The sequence below is a fragment of the Nycticebus coucang genome, chromosome 7, assembly GCF_027406575.1.
Source record: "Nycticebus coucang isolate mNycCou1 chromosome 7, mNycCou1.pri, whole genome shotgun sequence".
In the NCBI taxonomy this organism is placed as follows: Eukaryota; Metazoa; Chordata; class Mammalia; order Primates; family Lorisidae; genus Nycticebus; species Nycticebus coucang.
The window spans coordinates 130,186,881-130,207,999 of record NC_069786.1 but is presented as its reverse complement, the minus strand read 5'-3'; the positions used below and the strand labels follow the sequence as shown (position 1 = coordinate 130,207,999).

The 21,119-nt window shown below is 46.7% G+C and overlaps 1 protein-coding gene across 5 annotated transcripts in view; it reads right to left on the bottom strand.

Annotated features, from left to right (window-relative positions):
• DGKD (diacylglycerol kinase delta) overlaps positions 1-21,119 on the bottom strand; it is a 121,082-nt gene that overhangs the window by 24,755 nt on the left and 75,208 nt on the right. For all 5 annotated transcript variants that reach the window (XM_053597291.1, XM_053597292.1, XM_053597290.1 and 2 more), the window contains 7 exons: positions 15,471-15,575; positions 15,034-15,166; positions 14,058-14,164; positions 13,660-13,785; positions 12,679-12,781; positions 11,868-12,030; positions 2,456-2,564 (listed from right to left, as the gene is read on the bottom strand). In XM_053597291.1, the coding sequence (XP_053453266.1) occupies positions 2,456-2,564; positions 11,868-12,030; positions 12,679-12,781; positions 13,660-13,785; positions 14,058-14,164; positions 15,034-15,166; positions 15,471-15,575 (846 nt within the window). The remainder of the gene's footprint in view (positions 1-2,455; positions 2,565-11,867; positions 12,031-12,678; positions 12,782-13,659; positions 13,786-14,057; positions 14,165-15,033; positions 15,167-15,470; positions 15,576-21,119) is intronic.

The following is a 21,119-nucleotide window of genomic DNA, read 5'->3' as shown; positions in this document are numbered from 1 at the left end:
GGGGCTCCGGAGACCTTTCCTCAAGCCAGAGAAGCCACCACAGAATGCCAGGGGACATGTGGGTAGAACTGCCCCAGGAAGGTCAGTGGCTGAGCTACGGAGGGATGGAGGCCAGGGACTCGGCACAGCCACAGCATGCAGGCGGCTCAGAGTGGGGATATGGCAGCGGGCAGGGGAATGTGAGGCGACTGACTGAACCCAGCAGTTAGTGAGAAAGACTGGGGGAGAAGGTGGAATGAGGAACCACCATCAGATTTCCAGCCTGGACACCTGCACCGTAATGTCCTCAGACTCAAAGCGAAGGAAGGTGGATGCAGCCAGGCGACAGCTGTCTTGGAAGCTCGTGGCAGCCCGAGACAGCCAGAGAGCCTGGGTTCAGCTATAAACTGTGGCTCCTTGAGGAGATGGCAGGGAAAACCCTGTGCGTGGCCGAGCTCTCAGAAGAGTGAGGGGGAGGAAAGACCCGGCAACGCTGAGGACGCAGATTTCCAGCGGAGGCAAGGAGGGGGATGTCCCTACTGAGACAGGGCAGCCAGGAAGAGAACAAGCACTGAGGGGGCTGGGGTCCCACAGAGGGGATAGCTGTAGCATCACACGCCACAGAGAAATGAAAGGAGATAATGGTCATGGACGAAAAGAACCACAAGGTTTTGCTGTCTTCCCAACCAGCCAGTGTAAACCTGTAAATGATCCAGGAAATCAGCAGAACTGGCTCTGCATAGACCACTCTGACCCACCACCAGGCGGTGCTGTCTCCCTGTCCTGAGCAGCTGGCCCGCCTCAGGGTGGCCCCCACCCTGGAGTCCAATACTGTAAATGCCAGCAGGAGGGCGCAGCTGGGGAGAGAACGCAAAATCACTGGAAAATACGTACAGGTCCCACAGGAGACTGGGATTGTTTTTCTTTAAGAATCATAACAAATAATACAAATCTTTCATAATCTGGGGTATTGGCTAAGTTTCTCAGTATGACAAAAACCTTAAAAGAAAAAGACAAAAATAAACCAAGTATATTGAAGACAAATGACAAACTAGGGGGAAAAATGCCTTCAAAAAACAGATAAGGAGTTAATGTAACAATAATCCTTAGACGTCAAATTCTTTAAAAAAGAAAAGTGTATTCCCAAGAGAAAATGAGGCAAGAAAACATGAATAAGTGATTCATTTAAAACTTCATCAACTGAGATATTCAACTTCACCAGTAATTAAAGAAATCAAAATAAGCATTTTTAGGCAGTGCCTGTGGCTCAGTGGGTAGGGTGGCAGCCACATACACCGAGGCTGGCAGGTTCAAACCCGTCCTGGGCCAGCTAAACAACGATAACTGCAGCAAAATATAGCCAGGCATTGTAGCAGGTGCCTGTAGTCCCAGCTACCTGGGAGGCTGAGGCAAGAGAATCGCTTAAGCCCAAGAGTTTGAGCTTGCTGTGAGCTGTGACACCACAGCGCTCTACCAAGGGTGATATAGTGAGACTGTCTCAGCGCTCTACCAAGGGTGATATAGTGAGACTGTCTCAAAAACAAAAACAAGCAAACAACGACAACAAAAAAAATAGCACATTTTTTTTTCTTGTCTACTTAGGCAAAAATTCAAGAGATGAGCACCTGACAGTATGGGGGAAAAGGTCGGCTCTCTGAGCACCAGGGACTTGAAGCGGCACAGCCTGGTGGGGCCATGGTGAGGCACGTCCACACTCACATCCAGCAGCTTCAAAAAAGAGAATAAACGAGAAGCCGCAGGCTTCACCAGAGCTGCCCCGGCAAGTAGTCTGGGGCCCACGCCTGGCAGAGGGGGTGAGCAAGCCCAGTGGAAAACCTCCACACAGGCCCCCACTGACAGCCAATGAGGTGTCCCTGACACACCAGTGATTGTGAAGTACACTAAGAGAATAGCAGGGTACTGCGGCCCATTTAAGTAACAGCAGCACTAGCATACTCTGCAGGTGGTATAACAGACCGCTGATCAGCCAAGTGTTAGCTGTGGCTAATTACCTGGGAGAGTGGTGGCTGGGAGAGACAAGATGAACATATTTCATAAATGATCAGGAAAATCCATTTTTATTTTAATATGAAAAACTAAGTTTTGTGACCCATAATTCTTGTTTAAGTTTATTTTTGTCCCCTCCTGACAAGCAGGAGGCATCAAGCCATAAATCAGCACCCAACAAAGAGATAGCAGGGGGCCAGAATGGGCAACAGCCCCCCAGACCTGCTCTGACCTGGGTCCCTGGAGGACTGTATTTTCTGTAGAGCCCTCTACTTCTAACTGTGAACTTCCTGCTCACACATTACAAAGCCCCTGGGCCACTGGCCTGTCCTCCCAGGCCACGATCTGCACGACTTCCAGAGTCGCACTGGTCCCTGAGAAGAGGCACTCCAGGAACCAAGGGAGCTAAGACCAGGTGACCTCACTAGCCTCGCACCCGCTCCCCAGCTGGGCTACTCACGGCCCGTACCTGTTTGTGCAGGTTGAGGCTGTCGATTTCAGAGAGGACCCAGCCAACGCTGCCATCCCCACCACAAACCAGAATCCGGAATGTGTCAAACTTTTGGAATAACCGTAAGCTGCAGAGAAAAGAGAAAGTCAGCAGAATGACATACACGCTACAGGACACATAGCAGGCCTGTCAGCCCTGGGCCAGCTCTGGCTGCAGTTGCCCTCAGCTGGCCTGCATCAGGGGCCAGGCGTGCAGAGGTTCTGACATGCAACGTAGACTCTGCACAGCTCCTGCACTCAGGTCTGCTTTGTCAAGTGGAACCAACCAGGGCCCTACCAAGCCCAAATGACTCTGAAAAATGAGCTGCTGGGTCCTCAGCGGACACCTCACAATGACAGTGATGCTGCTCGGGCATCAGCCCCTGCCGGGCACATGGGCACAGCTCCCACACCTGTGCTGAGGCCAGGGGCCTGCGGCTCCCTTGCAGCCCTAGGCTGACAGATGCCACGTGTGTCCCTTTGCAGCACGTACACCCTGGGCTACTGGGTCCTCGGGTCTCCTTGCCCCTTCCCCACAGCATCCCCCTCAGGGCACCCTGCTGCCACTGCTCACTCCTCACACTCTCCCCAGATGGCCTCCTCTGCGTTTTGGCTTCAAGAACCACACAGACGCTGATAACCTTGAACTGCCCCCAGCCTGCTCCTGAAGGCCGACACCTGCCCCTGTGCGCCAGAATGCAGCACTGGTTTCCCACAGCACCTCCCAAAGACACACATCCCTCTTCTGAGAACTGTGCCGACCCAGTCTGCAGGCTGACCCTGCCCTCCTCTGCCCAGCCCTTCCTGGCAGCCCCTCCTCCACTCCCACAAGCCACACTGGCTCAGGCCCACATCAGGCTCTCTGGAGTCACAGCAGCCTCCCCATCAGCCTGCCACTCTTCCTGACACCTCCTACTTGTGTTTGCAGTGAGATCTTTCTAAAACACAAGTCCTGTCAAGTGTCTCACTTTCTGAGGTTGTTCCTTATGTTAGTAAAGAGTCAAACCTCTCTTGGCCAGTCCCTATGGCCCATGCTGACCCACAGCTGCCCCCTTCTGCCTGGCACAGCCACTCTCCAGCCCAGTATCTCACTGCACCCACCTCCCATACAGTCATCAGGATACTGGTGCTCTTCAGATGCCAGCTCTGTGAGGTTTGGTTTGATTTTCCAGCCCCCCTCCCTTTGGTCTCCAGAGAAGCTGCATATCACCCCAGTGGATGACAGACCACCCTGCCACACACCCCCGAGGCCCATGCACCTGCCTCTAGCTCAGCACCTGACCAGAGCGTGCACTCAGCAGACGGGCAGGCACGGTGACACAGAGCCAAGTCAGAGTCTGCACAAAGCCTCCTGGGTGCACCCTGCTCTCAGGAGGAGCAGTGAGAGGTCAGGCTGGGAATTATGACAACAAAGCCACAGTTCTGGGCCCTGTGATAAACTGTATGGGAAGAGCTGTTTCCCAGACACAGGAGTGACCAGATCAACCCCCTTAGGCCTCTGGGGCTCCCTACATCATCTCTCTTTTTTTTTTTTTTTTTTTAATTTTTTAATTGTCAGGGATTCGTGGAAGGTACAGAGAACCAGGTTACACTGATTGCATTTGTTAGGTAAAGTCCCTCTTATAACTATAACCCTGCCTCAAAGAGATGGGTCACACACCATGACCCCTCATCCCCTCACTCCATCACTCTCTCAGCTCCCCCACTCCCCCACCCCCCAACATGTACTGGGTCAGAACTGAGTACGCTGGATCTTGTTTCTCCATTCTTATGAAGCTTTACTAAGAATGTGTTCCAGCTCCATCCAGGTTAACACAAAAGATGTAAAGCCTTCATCTTTTTTAGTGGCTGAACAGTATTCCATGATACGCATATACCACAGCTTGTTACTCCATTCCTGGATTGGTGGACATTTAGGTTGTTTCCACAATTTGGCAACTGTAAACCGAACTGCGATAAACAGTCTAATAATGCAAGTGTCCTATGACAAAATGATTTTTCATTTTGGGTAGATGCTCAGTAATGGGATTGATTGCAGGATCAAATGTAAAGTCTAATTTGAGTTCTTGAGAATTTTCCATACTTCCTTCCAAAAAGGTTGTATTACTTTGCAGTCCCCCCAGCAGTGTAAAAGTGTTCCCTTCTCTCCACATCCACACCAGCATCTGCAGCTTTGAGATTTTGTGATGTGGGCCATTCTCCCTGGGGTTAGGTGATATCTTACGGTGGTCCTGATTTTCATTTCTCTGATAACTGGGGACGATGAGCATTTTCTCAAGTTTGTTAGGCTTTTGTCTATCTTCTCTAGAGAAGGTTCTATTCATCTCTCTAACCCATTGATATAAGGGATTGTTGGCTTTTTTCATGTTGATTAATTTGAGTTCTCTGTAGATCCTAGTCATAATATGCAAATATCTTTTGCCATTCTGATGCTTTATCTATTTGCTTTGGTTGTTGTCTCCTTAGCTGTACAGAAGCTATTCAATTTAATTAAGTCCCATTTGTTTATTTTTATTGTTGTTACAACTGCCACTGAAGTCTTCATAAGCTCATTCCCCACAGTAATAACGTCAAGTGTTTTCCCCACAGTTTCTTTGAGGATTTTTATTGTTTCATGTTTTTATCCATCTTGAACCAATTTTAGGGAGTGGAAAAGGTGTGGGTCCAGTTTCAGTCTTTTACATGTGGATATCCAGCACCGTTTATTAAATAGGGATTCTTTCCCCAGTGTATGTTCTTATTTGGTGACTATGTTTCATTTCATGGTTTTCTATTCGGTTCCAGAAGTCTCTGTCTCTATTTTTATGCCAATACCATGCTGTTTTGATCACTATGGCCTTGTAGTACAGCCTAAAGTCTAGTAGGCTGATGCCCCTGGCTTTGATTTTATTACTAATAATTGCCTTGGCTCAATGGGATTTTTTCTGGTTCCATACAAAACAAAGAATTATTTTTTCCAAATCTTGAAAGTATGATGTTAGTATTTTAATGGAGATTGCTAGATTGCTTTGGGAAGTATAGACATTTTAACAGTGTTGATTCTTCCTAGCCAGGAACATGGTATATTCCTCCATTTATAAATATCTTCTGCTATTTCTTTTCTTAGGGTTTCATAATTTTATTTATTTTTTTTAAATACAGAGTCTCAAGCTGTCACCCTGGGTAGAGTGCCATGGCATCATAACTCACAGCAACCTCTAACTGTTGGGCTCAAGCAATCCTCTTGCCTCAGTTTTTCTATCTTTAGTAGCAAGGGAGTCTCGCTTTTTGCTCAGGCTAGTCTTGAACTTGTGAGCTCAAGCAATCCACCTGCCTCAGCCTCCCAGAATGCTAAGATTACAAGCGTGAGCCACCGTGCCTGGCCCATAATTTTCTATATAGGGATCCTTCACCTCTTTTGTTAGGTATAGTCCTAGGTATTTCATTTTCTTTCAAGCTATGGTGAAGGGAATTTTGTCTTTGATTAGCTTCTCAACTTGGTCGTTACTGGCATATACAAAGGCTTCTGATTTGTGGACACTGATTTTATATCCTGAGTCATTACTATATTTTGTGAGTACTTCCAGGAGTCTTGGGTTTTCTAAGTATAAGATCATATCGTCAGCAAAGAGGGAAAGTCTGACCTCCTCTGCCCCCATTTGGATGCCCTTTATTTCCTTCTCTTGCCTGACTGCTTTAGCTAGAAGGTGTGTTGAATGGTAGTGGTGATAGAGGACAGCCTTGTCTGTCCAGTTCTAAGTGGAAAAGTTTTTAGTTTTACTCCATTCAATATGATATTAGCTGTGGGGTTACCATAGATGGCTTCAATCAGTTTAAGAAATGTGCCACCTATGCCTATTTTCTTCAGAGTTCTAATTAGAAAAGGATGCTGAATTTTATCAAATACTTTTTCTGAGGATCATATGGTCTTTGTTTTTGCTTCTGTTGATATGGTGAATTATGTGTAAGAGGTGCGTATGTTAAACCAGCTTTGCATTCCTGGTATGAAACTACTTGATCATGGTGAATGATTTTTTTTTAATGTGTAGCTGTAATCTATTGCCTAGGATTTCACTAAGAATTTTTGCATCTATATTCATTAATAAAATTGGTCTGAATTCTCCTTTTTAGTTGGGTCTTTTCCTGGTTTTGGTATCAGGGCAATGTTTGCTTTGTAGAATGTGATGGGGAACATTCCTTCCTTCTCAATTTTCTGGAATAATTTCTGCAGTATGGGTATAAGCTCTTCTATGAAGGTTTGACAGAATTCTGGTGTGAACCTAACTGGCCAGGGCTTTTCGTTGTTGTTGTTGGGAGATTTTTTATTGTTTCTTTGATCTCAATCCTTGAAATCAGTCTGTTCAAGACATCTATTCCTTCTTGATTAAATTTAGGGAGAGGGTGTAATTCCTCCACCCTCCACCAACATTTCCTCCACATCATCAAATTTCTGGGCATAGAGTTTCTTGTAGTGCTCAGAGACAATCTCTTGTATCTCTGTAGCATCTGTTGTTATTTTCCCTTTATCATTTCTGACTGACGTGATGAGAGATTTTACTTTTCTGTTTCTAGTTAATCTGGCCAAATTTGGCTTTCCAAAAAACCAAATTTTTGTTTCATTAATTTTCTGAACAGTTCTTTTGTTTTCAATTTCATCTCTGATTTAACTTTGGTTATTTCTTTTTTCTGCTGGGTTTGGGATTAGGTTGCTCTTTTTCCAATTCCACAAGGTGATTCATGAGTTTGTTGATGAGCTCTCTTTCTGTTTTTCGAATGTAGGATTCTAATGAGATAAATTTCCCTTTTAACACTGCTTTTGCTGTATCCCACAGATTTTGGTAACTTGTGTCTTCATTGTTGTTATGTTTGAGGAATTTAATGATTTCCTCTTTTATCTCTTCCTGAACCAAAGTATCATTCAGCATAATGTTGTTTAATTTCCAAGTCTTTGGGTGGGAATGAACATTTCTGTTGGAGTTGAGTTCCACCTTTATTGCCTTGTGGTCTGAGAAAATACAAGGTGCAATTTCATTCTTTTAATTTTGCTGAGGTTTGATTTGTATCCTAGGATGTGGTCGATTTTGGAGCACATACCATGGGCTGATGAGAAAAATGTATATTCCTTAGCTTTGGGATGGTATGTTCTGTATGTCTATTAATAGCATTTGTTCTAAGGTCACGTTGAAGCCCTTTATATCTTTGTTTAGTTTGTGTTTAGAGGATATTTCCAGTTCTGTCAGAGGGGTGTTAAAGTCCCTAACTATTATGGTGTTACGGATATCATATTGCTCAGACCCATCAAGGTCTATTTCATAAATCTGGGAGCATTTAAGTTGGGTGCATAAATATTTAAAATTGAAATGTGTTCTTGTTATATTGTTCCTTTGATGAGTATAAAGTGTTCATCTTTGTCTTTCTTAACTTTAGTTGCTTTAAATCTGCTTGTATCTGAAAATAAGATGGCAACCCTCCTTTCTTCTGATTTCCATTTGCTTGAAATGCTGTTTTCCATCCCTTCACCCTGAGTCTTGATTTGTCCTTCAAGGCTAGGCGTGCTTCCTGGAGACAGCAATGGATGGCTTGTGCTTTTTTATCCAATCAGCCAGCCTGTGCCTCTTCAGTGATGAGTTCAGTCCCTTTATTGACATTTATTGAGAGAACTGATAAGTGTGGTAGAGTTCTATTTATCTTATTTTGAGAAAGTCTGTTGGGTAGTTTTACCCTTTGTGCCTTTCTGGAAGCTAAGTTTTGATCTTTATATTCTGGGTGTTTACTTTGTTGGTGGTCCATTGTGGTGCTCATTGTTGAGAACAGGTGTTAAGTATTTCCTGTAGCCCTGGTCTTGTTGTGATGAATTTCCTCAGTGCTTGTATGTCCACAAGAGATTTGGGTTCTCCATCAATTTTGAAGCTTAGCTTATTAGGATACTAAATTCTGGGCTGAAAACTGTTTTGTTTAAGAATGTTGAGGGTGGATGACCATGCTCTTCTGGTCTGTTGTCATCCTAATGGCTGTGCTTCTGTAGGTCAGTTGTCACTTACTCCTGGCTGCTTGCAGAATTTTTTCTTTCATCTTTACTTTGGACAGGTTCTTTACAATGTGTCTTGGAGAGATTCTGTTTGAGTTGAAGATGATCCAGGGTTCAATATCCATCTGAAAGGAGTGTATTGGGGTCTTTGGTAAAACTTAGTAAGTTTTCCTTTTTATCATCTCCAGTGGGGCTTCCACTCCTTTGGGACAATCTTCTTCCCCTTCCGGAATCTCTATTATTCATATATTTGAACTCTCTATGGAGTCTCATAGTCCTCTAAGCACCTGTTGTGCTTTCTCTCTTCTTTTCTGCCTCTTTAACTACCTGTGTTAACTTGAAAACTTTATCCTCTAGCTCTGAGCTTCTTTCTTCTCCATGGTCTAACCTACTTTTGATATTTTCTACTGCATCTTTCCATTCCCTGACTGGCTCCTTCATTTCCTTAAGCTCTGCCATATCCTTTCTATATTCTAGGTATCTCTTATCCAACTTTGCTTCTCTTTTTTCATTTTCTCATACATTTCTTTCTTTCTTTTTTTTTTTTTTTTTCTCAGACAGAGGCTCACTTTGTCACCCTTGGTAGAGTGCTGTGCAACTCTAGCTCACAGAGTTAGTTTGAGTTGAGCTCAAGCAATTCTTTTTGCCTCAGCCTCCCAAGTGGTTGGGACTACAGGCACCCGCCACGATGCCCTGCTATTTTTAGAAATGAAGTCTCACTCTAACTCAGGCTGGCCTTGAACCTGTGAGCTCAGGCAATCCATCTGCCTCGGCCTCCCAGTGTGCTAGAATTATAGGTGTGAGCCACCGTGCCTGGCAAGTTTATTAATTCTTTATAGGTGGAGTCTTCTGCAGCAGCTGGCTCATGGTCCCTTGGGGAAGTTCCTCTGTTTTGGTTTCTCACGTTGCCTGAATTTTTCTGTTGGTTCCTTCTCATGTGTTCTTTCTTCTTGTTCACCTCCTTGTCCTTTTTCCTTCTCACTGCCTTCTTTGTTTCAAACAGAAGTCCTTGCTCTTGATGACAATATAATGCAGTATGTTGCTGGGACAGCAGGTGGTACAATTTTTTTTTTTTAGGAGACAGAGCACAGCCAGCAACCTGCCTGGTCCTTATTCCAAACTTAGCTGCCTTCGGTCATCACTTCATTATTTCCTCAGCATTCAGACCTTACAGGTTGGGATCTTAAAGCTCACAAGAATCCTTCACAGTACCCCCTGACTCTAGTTCCTGTGGGGTGCAGGAGTCCTTCAGTCTGTCTCAAGAGTGGAGCTCTGATCCCGGCAGGCAGAATTAAGACAGTCATGTTTTAGGCCCCTGATAACACCTTCTTTCGACCTTCCCACAGTGGCAGCCCCCTTCCCTCAACCTTCTCATTATGGCTGCCTCACCAGTTACCAAACCTTTGGCAAATCCACTCCAAATGGCATTCAAACCTAGTTGCTGTATACTGTTCAAATCCACCCACTCTTCCAAGCTTTCCACTCAACATGCAGCTTCCACAACTGAAAACTCTAGAAAGGCTTCCTCCCATCCTGGACCTCCGTGGGCAGCCAGCCAATCCCAGCTGGTCCCAATCACTTGCCTAATTCATCAGATTTCCACTGGTCCAGATCATACGCTGTATCCACCTCACTACCTCCTCGCTGTGCTCCCAGAACTTTGACACTGGGTAAGGTCCCCACACCAGGTATGACCAGGTTTTCTCTTTTTTCCCCCAAGTCGTTCAAGGAGAGCTCAATTGAATGATCCTTCTGGTCTGCCATCTTACTTCACCCCTCCTCATCTCATGTTTAACCCCTACTACAAATCAAGGCGGTATGCACACATGCCCAGATTAACACAACTCTCAAGTTCTGCTGTACCGCCGGTCCTGCCCAAAGCCATTTAAGGCACTTTTCCAACAGCACTTATTTACACCATTTATAGCACTATTTACAGCACTCATCAAAAGCAACCTGAGCCTGATGGGTTGGGACTTGCAAGGGATATATGATAACTCCACTTCTCTATGTTTTAATCAAAACTATTAATCAACCTAGTGGTGAGTGTGACCATGGTATTCAGATGAGAAATCTGCCTGCTAAAAACAGGCAGCACACGTCCTTTGAGGAAACAGGCTCTAGTGTCACCATTTGCTCTGCAGCAGAGCCTTGCGGTGAGGAAGAAATCAACACAGAAGACGCCAGAGGACCAGTGTGGAGCCCAGGCATGGGCTAAGGTGTGGCAGCTGAGGACAATCAGACAGCCTCCAGGGTCACAGCACAGCCCCACCAGATCCCTCCCAACAATAGGTACTGTGAGCGCTGGCCACCATGAGCACCCTGGACAAGCTCCCTGAAGTACCACTGAGTCTCCTACAGCTCCTGCCTGGAACTGCTGCTTCCAAAGGAAAAAGGAATCAGTTCAAATGACAAAATTCACAGAAGCAAATGTTTTCCACAAATGTACAGAAGTATGAAACCAGAGAGAACCATGCCAGCTCCCCAGGGAGCCAAAGAGCAGCTTAATCCCTCTGCCCCAAGCTGCCACCCCAGCATGCCGCCTACCTCACAGCACCAGCACCCAAGCAACCTCATGTCCCAATGTAACAGACTCCCCTTTGGCCTCATGGAGGAAAGCTGCTTCCTCACTACTGACCAGCCTACAAAGAACATGGCAGACCTGCAGATACTGACACACAACATACCCACAGTGCCGCAGGCTGACACACACAGAAAGCACCTGTCCAATACCAGGTAAAGCAGGATCCTATTTGGTGCATGTCTGCGTGTGTCCGTGAGCACGTGTACGCTGGAGAACATGCACTTCTGTTAACTCAGAGTAGGTACCTCTGCAAGGGCAAAGTGGGGAGTGGGTGGCTCAACCTTTCTTCCTTTCTTTCCCTCCTTCCTTTCTTCCTCCTCTACTTTCCTCCTTTCCTTCCTTCTTTCTTTTCTTTCTTCTTTCTTTCTTTTCTCTTCCCCCACCTTTCTTTTTTTTTTTTAATTTATTTAAAGACGGAGTCTCACTCTGTGGCACAAGCTGGAGTGCTTTGACATCATCATAGTTCATAACAACCTCAAACTCCTGGGCTCCAGCAATCTTCCTGCCTCAGCCTCCCACGTAGCTGGGACTTCAGGTATGAGCCACAATGCTTGGCTAATTTTTCTCTTTTTTTGTGGAGAAGATGTCTCGCTACATTGCTTAGACCGGTCTTCAATTCCCGGCTACAAGTAATCCTACCACCTCTGCCTCTCAAAGTGCAAGGATTATAGGCATTAGCCACTGCACCTGGCCTTTTTTCCTATTTAAAAATTTCTGAGTCTTTGTTATTTTTTTCACAAGTACACATTATCTACAAAATTTTTACAACTCCAAGAAAAATAGAATTTACAAGCTTCCTACCCAAGGTGTGGTCCTCCATTCATGAGGTCAAAGACCTGGGCAGGGTTCAGCAGCTGTTTGAATCTTCTGAGGAACTTCACTCCCTGGTTGTCCCCACTCTTTGAATTGACAAAAACCAACAATGGGCTTGTACAAGATGGAGGACAGCTGGCCTTCCAGAACCCTGGATGTAAGAATGAATAGGACAGAGAAAATATAAGCTGAGAGGCATTGCTGATACAAGCAGCAGCCCAGACACCCCAAGGGATACACACCTGACATATACCCATCCCCATAACTCAACAACAGATGAGTGAACACAAGTCCACAGGGCCACTCCCCAAGTATGATGAGGAGTCCAGGCTCCACTTCACTGCTCTCTCCTCTGACCCTTCATCTGGAGAGCTGATTCCCCTTAGCCACACACCCCAGCACCTCCCTTCCAACAGTGCTTGTCAACATACGACATGTGTTCCAGCAGTGGTGATAGCAACTACAAGGCAGCACACTAGCATCTGCCAGACGGAGAAAGGCCCAGACTCTCTGGCTCACAGAAGTCAGAGAAAGCTTAGACTCTATCCACTCAACAGCCAATGGCTCCTTCAAATCCAATGACCAGCTTCGGACCAAGTGTGACTAATATCAACACCCTAAAGTCAGCACACTGTCTACTGCCTCCGCATGGGTCCCCACCCCTGTGGCAGTGCCTGACCTCAGTGGCTGACCACACCACACCAAGCTAACCAACTCTCCAGTAGGAGAGGAGAGAATGCATGAAGGAGGCCAAAGAGGCGTGTGTCGTGGGTGAGGAGGACAGGAGCACGGTACCCACCATCAGAGTCGATGCTGTTGAGCGCTGTGGGGGGGATGACTGACACTTTGCACAGGCCCAATGGGCACTTGGTCTGCAAGGATTCCTTACATGACGTGTGCACCTGAAACAAGATTCCATATGCCACCAAGGTCCCGCACACGCCACCAGGGTCACCCTCACATGGACCCAACTCCCTCTGCTCCGCAGCTGATGAGCTGGCCTCAGTGGGGCTGACCTGCACCCACCTGTGTCCTGGATTTGCCTTTGAAAAGGCATGACGCAGAAGCACCAGGTAGGAGCCAGTCATCACCCACCCTGTGTGAGCTATCGTCCTGGCCCAGGCACAGCAACATTAACTCTCAGGACTGAATTAAGGGCTCTTGGGGCAAGGTGCCTCTATGTGGTCAGGCCCCCTCCTGAGTTCTCATTAGGTAGCTGCAGCACCCATCTCCCAACAACAGCCGCAGCAGGGAATGCATGGAGGCTCCCTGCCTCTGCCGGCCATATCTCACCTAACGGGGCAATGTCACACCCACAGCCTAAGAGGGACCCCACAGGTAACACCATTGCTCTTCCTCCTTCTCACATGTAGCTGTGGCTGCTGTGAACACTGCCCCAGAGTGAACCACTCTTGGAAAGTCTCTACTGCTTTCCTGCTTCCACACCCCAGAGATCTGCCCCAAACAACCCCAGCATAGCCTATCTATAGTGCCATATGAAGATATGACAGGTGTTATGAAAAAAACATCCGCGTCTAAATTCAAGAGTAAGAAACATACATACACACATAAAAACCAGTCAATAATAATGAGAACGACCAGACAGAAGGCAAAGTCAAGTCACCACACAGTCCAGACCCTAGACTCACAGAGCTGGAGGGGCCTCCCGGGTAAATATACCAGGATTCAGAAGGTGAAGCCCCACACAGGACACAGAGGTACAGGTCCTTGGGACCACGGGGAACAGGCCACCCAGCTCCGGTGCAGGGCTCGCACTCACCATGGCCTTGCACCAGAGGCAGCGCCAGTCCTGCAGGCGCAGCACACTGCCACAGGTCTTATCACACACTGTGCACTTGGCGCTCACGGGCAGGTTTCCTTCTAGCCACTGGTGGGGCATGGCAATCTGTGACCAAGCAGAGACAAGTGCTGGAGATGCTCCCAGAGCCTTGGCTCCAAGGCCAGCCTGGCCAGAAATGCCTTCTGTGAACCCAGACCAGGCATTCTTCCCAACAAGCACCTTCCCTGCCGGCAGTGTGGGGAGAACAGAGAAGGCCTGGGAAGTGCCCGAGGAGCAGCAACCACAGAGGGCCCCCACATACTATCCACATGACACCTGATCTCTGAGTGACCATCTCGAATGAAACGGCAGGGGGAGGGCAGGGTCCCCTGATGTACCCCATCTGCATCCTCGATGATATCCTTCCCGATTGAGGCCAGCGTGGTCCACTTGCAGTTATTGGTTGCACGCACTGCACACCGCTTATGAGCCTTAAATTTGCACACTGAAAGAGAAGGGACACATGAGCCTGCAAGCTCATCTGTGACAGGAGCTTCCCACACTGAGCTGACAGGGTTATGAGAATCATCCAGGCCTAGCAAAGTCTTAGAAGGAACCAACAGCACTCCCAGCTTGTAGCTGAACTGCTGTTACCTGCTGAGAGGCTGATGGTGGCAGCAAGAGGCAGAACTGAGACCAGACACAGAAGATAGTCAAAGTGTCCGTGAAGTTTCTGTAACAAGTCTCCTGCACCCTCTTTTACAACTACTTAACCCTGCCCTCTGTGCAGCACAAATGTGGACACAGGGAGTACTTTTTATAGACAGCAAAATTTCCATTTCATGGAATATTCATGTGTCACACAATATGCTTCCTTTGATTTTTTCCAACCATTTTTCAATGTAAAAGCCAGTCCTACGTTGGAGAGCTGTATGAAAATAGAAGGCAGAGTGTTGCAATCCCCACTCAGACCACTGCCCTTGCCCCTCACCAGACTCCCTCACTTAGAGCACACGGGCCCTGACCTCTAGCTCTGTAAGACACTTGTAATCCCAGACCCAGTCCACCTGGGGAGGAGACTCTCATCACATTGGAGCCAATCAGTATTTCTGAAATGCCTTTCCCTCTGCATTCCCCATGCTTCCTCTGTTTCTCCTGACCTCCACAGCCCTTCTTTTTGATTTGAGCACTACAAAAAATGATTTAACAAGGACTCCTCAGTCGGTAAAAAAAAGGTGTCACAGAAATCACCTTATCCTTGACTGACCAGGTGGCAGTGGCTTTTTATGGTGACTGAGTTTGGATTTCCAAAGTTTTATTTAGTAAAACCTCAGGCCACCTTTCTCACCAGAATAAGAAACACATCATCCGTACCTTCACAAGACAGCCCGTGGGATGTGACCCCAGACAGAGCTTCCCGGCACACGTTGCAGTAGGTTGGCCTGGCGTGGGAACAGGCATACCAATTGTGTGTCCCTGAGAAGTGGTCCATGCTGTACTGGGTGGGCTGGAAGAAAGAAATAAAGATGGCAAAGATAAGAGGACCTTTGAAATTCTTAAGTGTGGCAACTTAGGATTAAACAAAGTATCCAAGAAAGGGAGGAGGAAGGTTTACAAAGGACAGGGTCATGGTGTGCAGGTCTACACCACAGAAAGAACCGGTGGGAGCCCCCATTTTGTAAGAAACCTGCTGAGAATATGAGTTCCAGAACCGCTGGCCTGCACGGGGAGGTCACAGGCGGCAGGACATTAGGGAAAGGGCCACTGAGGCAACAACAAGCATTTGCAGAAAGATGTTTTCCTTTTCTAACCTCAAAATGCTCCCTGTTCTGGACAGTCTTCAGAGCTGCAATCCAATCTTCCATTTCTTTTCTGTTATCAGCACACAAAATAAGCTTCCTACATGGAGTGATGACCTAGAGAGAAAGAAACATGTTCAATATATCTGTGAACAAAGAATGAGTGCCTACAGCTAGAAACACTTTTAAAAAGTCTACCTCCAAAATGTGTGTATAAACTAAAAAATTACTACTTCATTCAGGTACGTACACTGAACGGAACAGAAAAATAGTTACCATGGGTCACTAAAAATCAAAAACAATCTACAACCAAAAAGACAAGGAAATTTGTTTACTGGTGATCAACTTAAGTAGACACTTATAACTACTCACTACATAGACATGGCACGAAGCTCTAGAAAATTTACAAGAAAAAGGGGTGGAACACGGAGGAAACACAGTCGGGCTGGCTAAGAGCCCACACGCTGGTGTCCAGCACTTGCTCGCTTTAGTAAAGTTTGCTCCACAGATAATTCTAGAATAACACAAACATGTACCACACATAAATATTCTTATAGAAAATCTCAACATAAAACAACAGGGGAAAAAAACAGCTCCTATAGTCAGAGTCTGACAACTTCACAGGAGATGAGGCCACGGACCTGTTAATCATCTGCAGACGAAAATTATATCCACAATATAGAGTGTTTATAAATCAGTAGGAAAAAAACTTTCTGGTATTAAGAAGAGGCTATGAACTTGCATGTCACCAAAGAAACACAAAACAGCTAATAAGCAAATTAAAATCTACGTAATCACTCCAGTCGTCAGAGAACGCAAATGAAAACAGCAATCTATTTTTCACCCACGGGATTAGCAAAGTTTTAAAAGATGATCTAGTGGTGGCAAAGTCATAGGAGAAAAGTCAAGTACTGGAAGGAAGTGAACAAGGCGCAAACTGTTTACAGAAAAATTTGACAACATCTATCAAAATCTTCAAAGGTCATAAACTTTTACTTGATTTTATTTTATAAATGATGTAAAAGATCTACAGTCACAGGTCCAAAGTCAAATCTACAAAACAAGGTAGAGCCAGAAGTCTGGTTTTTACATCTTTCCCCTCCATCTGGGCTCCCATAGGTAGCTTTAAAAAAAAAAGGATGGTTTATCCCTTCCATTTTTGAGATATGTGAAAACATATACATTCGGGTCTCCCCTTTGTAAACAGTACCACAGACACCTTTGTCCCCTCCGTAACAATATACAGAGATGCTGAGCTTCCTTGGTCTGTCCTCCTCCACTGGACAGAAGCACCATGGTCTGTTCAACCAGCACCGTATTCAGGGGAATCCTGTTCTGTGCTGCTCCCACAGTGCTGCCATGAACTGTCTTCACACGGAGCCTCGCCTATTTTCACCAGCGTATCTCTGGGATGAATTCTTATGCCCTGACAAACAGTAATGTGCATGTGCAGTTTTGCTGTTGCCAAATTCTCCCCCACCAGGTTGTACCATCCTGCATTCTCACCAGTAGTGTTAAGAAAATGTCTGCCTCCTTACAGATTCCTCAATAAAATACACTATTTAATTTTTGGATTTCTGCCTATCTTATAGCTTTAATTTACATTAAGAAGACCCAATTTAGGAACACACAATTTACATTATTAGATGATCACGTTTCTGGCTCATGTTTCCCTAGTGATTAAGCGTCATCACAGGGGGTGGATAGAATCAGGCCCTCTGTGCACAGCTCATTCTTCCTTCCACATATCCAGGGTTACTGGGAGAAGAAAACCTGCAGTGAGGCTGGGGGTAGAAGTGGCAGAGCCAGGGAGTGGGGGAGGAGGAAAGTCAGAGCACAGCAGGGACCGTGGGCCGCTCTGCTCTCCTTGCCTTGAGAGCACAGAGTACCCTTTCCCACCAGACAATGCCCACGTGCTCAGCCTACCAAGTGTCTCTTCTAGGCCAGGACACACAAGATTCTTGCCCTCATACAACTTACACTGGGAAGAGACAGACAGACAGCCACTTCGGATGCTGACTTGGCTGTGAAGACAGGGCGGCGCCTACGAGCAGAACTGGTGGTGTGCAGGCGCGGGTCTGAGGAGTCCACGGAGCCAGGGCGGTTGAGCAGGAGCAGCCATCACTTGTCCATCAAGTCTGCACAGCCTGAGCAGCACTCCCTAACTGCTCATTCTGGTGCTTTAGGATTTGCACATTTTTGTCAGAACCAACACAGCAAAAGGAAAATAATACACCATACTTTGCCATGTGTAACGTGCTCCTGTGTATAATCCACACCCACATTTTGGCCCAAACTTTCAGGAAAAAAAAATCTGTCACTTGAATTTTTTATTTCAAAAAAAAAAAAAAAAAATTTTTTTCTTTTTCTTTTTTGGTAGAGACAGAGTCTCACTTTATCACCTTCAGTAGAGTGCTGTGGCGTCACAGCTCACAGCAACCTCCAAATCCTGGGTTTAGGTGATTCTCTTGCCTCAGCCTCCCGAGTAGCTGGGACTACAGGTGCCTGCCACAACACCCGGCTATTTTTTTGTTGCAGTTTGGCCGGGGCCAGGTTTGAACCCACCACCCTCGGTATATGGGGCCAGCACCCTACCCACTGAGCCACAGGCACTACCCCTTTTATTTCAAATTTTTATTTGCTTACATTTAGGCACTTGTTTTTTCTATTATAAAGGAATTTTAGTATTTATTTTTTAACATATTATGGTACAAGAAATTTTATGTAACAAATAATTACAAAACACAAGAACAGGTACAAGGAATAGGAAACTGTCTGCACCAGCAACACAGCACCACCTATGGATAATCTCATCCTTATTTTTCACTCAAAAATTTGGGCAAAAAGGTGTGTGTTATACAGAGCCAGACACAGTGCTTCATTCTGCAGGATTACGTGATGAGTTATGCAATCAGGATACGTACAGAGGCCAAGACTTTCTATGTCCCGTTTATGTTGACTACTCCCATGAGGGCCTGAACACGGTGGGGCCCAGGCTACCCTAGAGCTCAGCCAGGTCGTCTGGGCCCGGAAGGAGGGGCTTACTGGAAGAGCTGCATGGGTACGGGATGGCTGGGCAGCCATCTGCAGACAAGACCATCAGGCTGAAAGACAGCGAGTCAATGACACAAATGATAAATGACACCAGTGCCTTAATCTCGGTGACTGCTTACAGAAAATAAACACTAAGCAAGAGATAAATGTCCAAGCAGCTGAATTTGAGCTTTTTTGTTTGATTTTTAACTGTTACATATCTCTGTTCTGCTGTGAAGAAGCCTTAGAAAGATGTAAGTCCCACCCAGCCACTGCCTGGTTGGGAAATGTGGACAGGCTCTTTCTCTTCTAGAAAAAGTATGGAAAAGCCACCTGGTGGGGCTGTGATGGGACTGAACGGGATCTAATGTGCACAGGACCTGGGTAGTGTTGAGCCCCTGGGCATGAAGCCCTTGTAGCGATAGGACTTGGAGTAGATGCTTCTCTGCTCTGTGCCGCCATTTCCCCATCTGAAAACTGAGGTTATTAACGGCAACATTGCATCCTAGTGTCGTCATGAGGTGTAGGTCAACGCAACCTCGTAAAGTTCTGGGACAGCCACAAGTCTCCTCAGTGCCACCTCACACTCAAAGCCCTCAGCTTCAGGTATCATCACTGGAGATGGTCAAGAGCAGACTTTGCCTTCCTTAAGACCATGCTGGGGTCAACAGTCTACCCTTCCAAATCACAAGAATCATCACAGGAGAGTCCCTCAAAAAAAAAAAAAAACCAACAACTCAATCCCCTGCTTCTTTGCAGTAAGGCCCTGCCACCTGCTCAGAATCCATGTTTCCTGGCCACCCACAGAGTGGTCACAACTGGGCCCAGCCTCTCTGTGCTGGTCCTCCCCGCACACACATGACCTGTCATGCCTCATGCTGGTGCTGAGCCACCTTCTTGGAACGCCCCTCCTGGCAAGCCTCCACACAGCTTCAGGCAGGGAATATTCCGTTCAGGCAGGGACCCTACCTTTCCCTCCTGTCCCCTGGAACCAGCCCCAGGCTGATATCTGGTAGGGGTGAGGGTGGGCCTCCTTGGGAGGCCAATTCTGGGGAATGCTCTGGATAGCACTGCCTATTCAGCCCCTTGATGCGGGAGACGGCATGGGCAGGAAGGACGCTGGTGAGGAAGCAGGGGCTGGGCGCAATTCTTCAGGCTACGCCTCCCCAGCTGCTTGCCCCATCTACCAGGGCAGAAAAGAGGAGGATGCAGGAGAGACGCTCAAAGGAATACAAGAGTGTTCCTGTATTTGGACTGCAGCCAATACCATCACTACTGCCAAATGAAGAATGGTACAAAATTGGACCAGCTCCAAAATCCAGCCCTCACACATAAAAGACTGGACACCAGAAGATGCTCACATAAAGTAAATTTATAAGGAAAGAAATGGCTTGGGCGGCTCCTGTGGGTCAGTGAGTAGAGTGCCAGTCCCATATACCGAGGGTGGTGGGTTCAAACCCGGTCCTGGCCAAACTGCAACAACAACAACAAAAATAGCCGGGCGTTGTGGTGGGCGCCTGTAGTCCCAGATACTCAGGAGGCTGAGGCAAGAGAATCGCCTAAGCCCAGGGGTTGGAGGTTCCTGTGAGATGTGATGCCACAGCACTCTACTGAGGGCGACAAAGTGAAACTCTGTCTCCAAAAATAAAAAAGAAATGGCTCACACGAACTAAATCAACTTAAAGGATAAACGCAAGTGAAAAGTGGGGCAATAAAGAGAACTCAAAAGAACAAACCAATGACATCAATGAGATTCCGCAGGCCAGACCTCAGGCCGTGGTGTCAAGAGAAGGTAGAGAATTCCACCAGAGGGCAGGAAGACAGGTGGCAGCAGGAAAGCCCCCAAATGGAGGGAGAAAGCTCACCCTCAGGAAGACCGGCCAGATGAACACAGGCGGGCACAGAGGAAGGAGGACAGAACAGCAAGGCGTTTCTCACAGAATCCTGAGGCAGGACAGAACAGCTACACATGGGTTTGAATTCAAATAGGGTTTGAATTCTGACATACTTGCTGGAATCCTCCTGAAAGTAAAAGAACTTAAAAATTGTGAGAAAAAAAGCCTACCAACTAATAAAAGACGAACAAAAGAACAGCTATTTCACAAACGGCCAAAAAGCACATGACCAGCTGGTTGGCTTCAGCAGTCAGCAGGGAAGTGGAAATCCAGACCACAGCGTGATAAATCTTCCAGGATGGCCGGACTGCAACAGCCACTGTCAAGTGCTAGAAAGGGTGCAATTGATGCGACCACTTTGGAAAGCAGCTGAACTTACATGGACCCTGCAACTCGGCAATCTCAACACTCACCAGGCAAAGAGGCGAACACGCATGTTCCTGACACACAAGAACGCTCACAGCATCACTGCTGTCAACTGGGCCCCACCAGCTACCCCTCAAATGCCCAGCCAGCATCAGTAGAGCAGATAAATACAACGTACTATACGAACGTGAAGAACAGGGAACAGTGAAGAGGAGACACCTGCCGCTGCAGGCAGGCAGACGACGGATCTTATAACACTGCAAGAAAGAAGCTCACACGAAGGACAGGCTGCACAATCGCCTTTGTGTAAAGTTAAAAAAAACAAGCTGAACTAATCTATAGTGTCAGAAGCCATCTACTCCTAGCA